The sequence below is a fragment of the Centruroides sculpturatus genome, unplaced genomic scaffold (genome assembly GCF_000671375.1).
Source record: "Centruroides sculpturatus isolate CEXI.00-Female unplaced genomic scaffold, Cexi_2.0 scaffold29, whole genome shotgun sequence".
NCBI lineage: Eukaryota > Metazoa > Arthropoda > Arachnida > Scorpiones > Buthidae > Centruroides > Centruroides sculpturatus.
The window spans coordinates 1,154,304-1,156,489 of record NW_019384296.1 but is presented as its reverse complement, the minus strand read 5'-3'; the positions used below and the strand labels follow the sequence as shown (position 1 = coordinate 1,156,489).

General features: G+C 23.6%; 1 protein-coding gene across 1 annotated transcript in view; it reads right to left on the bottom strand.

The window, feature by feature from the left end:
- LOC111622166 (cation-independent mannose-6-phosphate receptor-like) overlaps positions 1-2,186 on the bottom strand; it is a 21,370-nt gene that overhangs the window by 8,082 nt on the left and 11,102 nt on the right. The window contains exons 3-5 of the mRNA XM_023364540.1: positions 659-909; positions 383-580; positions 171-311 (exon numbers count right to left, since the gene is read on the bottom strand). Coding sequence (XP_023220308.1) covers positions 171-311; positions 383-580; positions 659-909 — 590 coding nt within the window. The remainder of the gene's footprint in view (positions 1-170; positions 312-382; positions 581-658; positions 910-2,186) is intronic.

Here is a 2,186-nt window from a genome sequence, read left to right as displayed (position 1 = left end):
TCATCAAACTTTATGAAAATTGCAAAAGAATTATGATAATAGTTTTAAAAGAATTAAAACTATTATCATTTGACATGTAATAATATAATCTAATCATTCAACAAAAATAAAACTTCTTCAAAGAATTGAAATTAAATATTTTAAAGCATTAATGCAATTATGATATTTACCATTTCTGTTGAAGTATCGCAAATAAATTTAATTCTTGATGTCAGTTTTTTCTTCCCATTTTCACACAATGATCCAAATGGATAAAGTATTGTTACATAGCCTTCAAAATCAATCATTGGTGATGTTGGAATTCCAAGACTCTTAAAATTTTTTAAAACTTTTATTAATCTTCATTTATAAACAAAAATAAAGCAAATAGACTTTTACTTACTGTAGCTGATTTATTGACTTTATTAATTTTGCAAATTCCAGCATCTGGAGGACAACCTATTCCATTTATGTTGACTGAATCACATACACTTAAATAATATAAATCATTTTTACCCGTTAAATCATTTACAGTATAAGTTGACTTGCTTAATGGTGTTAAATCATATGACTCTGAACCATTTGAAATTATGCAATGTTTCTGCAAAAAAAAATATTATTATTATTTGAAAATAATTATTAACAGATAATCTTAAATTATAATATTTAAAGAAATTACTTTGTTTTCACAAGCTAATGATGTTGACCAAATAAAATAATAAGTACAATCTTCAGATTCAAACTGAAACATGGGCTTTCCTTCTCCACTACCACACTTGAATTCTATTATAGTATGACGTGAATACTTTCCATGACAAATATCCCCACCACTATAATTTAAAGTCAATACTCCTTCATGAAAATTTAATTTAGAATTTGCTAGGCCTGCATTCCATCTTTTATTACTTTCTTCATCTTCTTGACAAGATCCTAATAGAATATATATTTTTTTAAATACAGGTATTTGTATATTTAAAATTTAATAATAATAATAATATAATTTTATTTTAAAAAACTCAAAACTTTATAAATTTTATAATGAAATTTTCAAAATGGCAACGTATTTCAGGAATTTGAATTAAAATTCACCGCATACTGCCACCAAACGGCGAAAGCTGACATCAAGATTTAAATATCTCATTACAGGACGCCGACTAGCGGCAAAAGAATGAACTATAAACATATAAAAATATTTCTCTTTATTTTCGCTGACAATGTTTAAAATAGAAATACCATTTCGATTATCTATCGTTCGGCATACAAATGCGTTACACGTGCATTATATGAAGCATTATCACCTTTTATAAACTCTTTATCGTAACATTTACATAAGTCTATCTATTCTATGTGAATAAGATTGATGCCGGTTACTTTATCTTTTCTTCTTATACTTTTGTAATTTTACACGCAGTCAAAGCATAAAATTTCAATTATTTTTCTATTAGTACGAGATGAGATACGGATTATACACAATAAGTAAATCGCATTTTTTTTTTTTTTTAAACCTCCTCAGTTTGATTTTTCTGTTAACAGATGTCAGCACTATCGAATATTGATCTAAATAAACTATTTTTAGAAGCTATTTTTGCGGATAAATAAAAATATATCCGCTTATTGTCAGCAAAAATATTATTCGAAATTTATCAAACAATGTTATTCTGACAGTCACGTTTTATTTCAATGAGACTTGATATCAGAACACAACATGGCATCGATCAAACTATTTATACAACTTTTTTCTCACTTTTCAGATAAGAAAAACGAAAATAAAATTATTAATTATATACGTTTTAATAAATAAAATTGTTTTTTTATTTTTGCTGTATTAAAAAATTTCATAAATTTTATAAAAGTAATTAATAATCGTTTTAATATTTAATTATATACCGATAGATGGCAGTGATTAAATATATTTTATCAACATTTACTTAATAATAATTATTATTAATAACTTAATATTAATTTCTCACAATAAAAAATAAATAAAATCTATGACAGTAATGAAAATTTTTAAAAATAAAAGAATAATAAGTTTTATCAATACAGGTATTAAGTATTTTAAATTTAGTAACACGTGTCGCCATCTTTCGTTTAAAAGATCAATATTTAATAATTTATTTTAAAATATGAAATTAATAAATAAACTGAACTATAAATAAATAAATAATAAATAAACGAGCGTTTAACTGATTAAATATATATATATA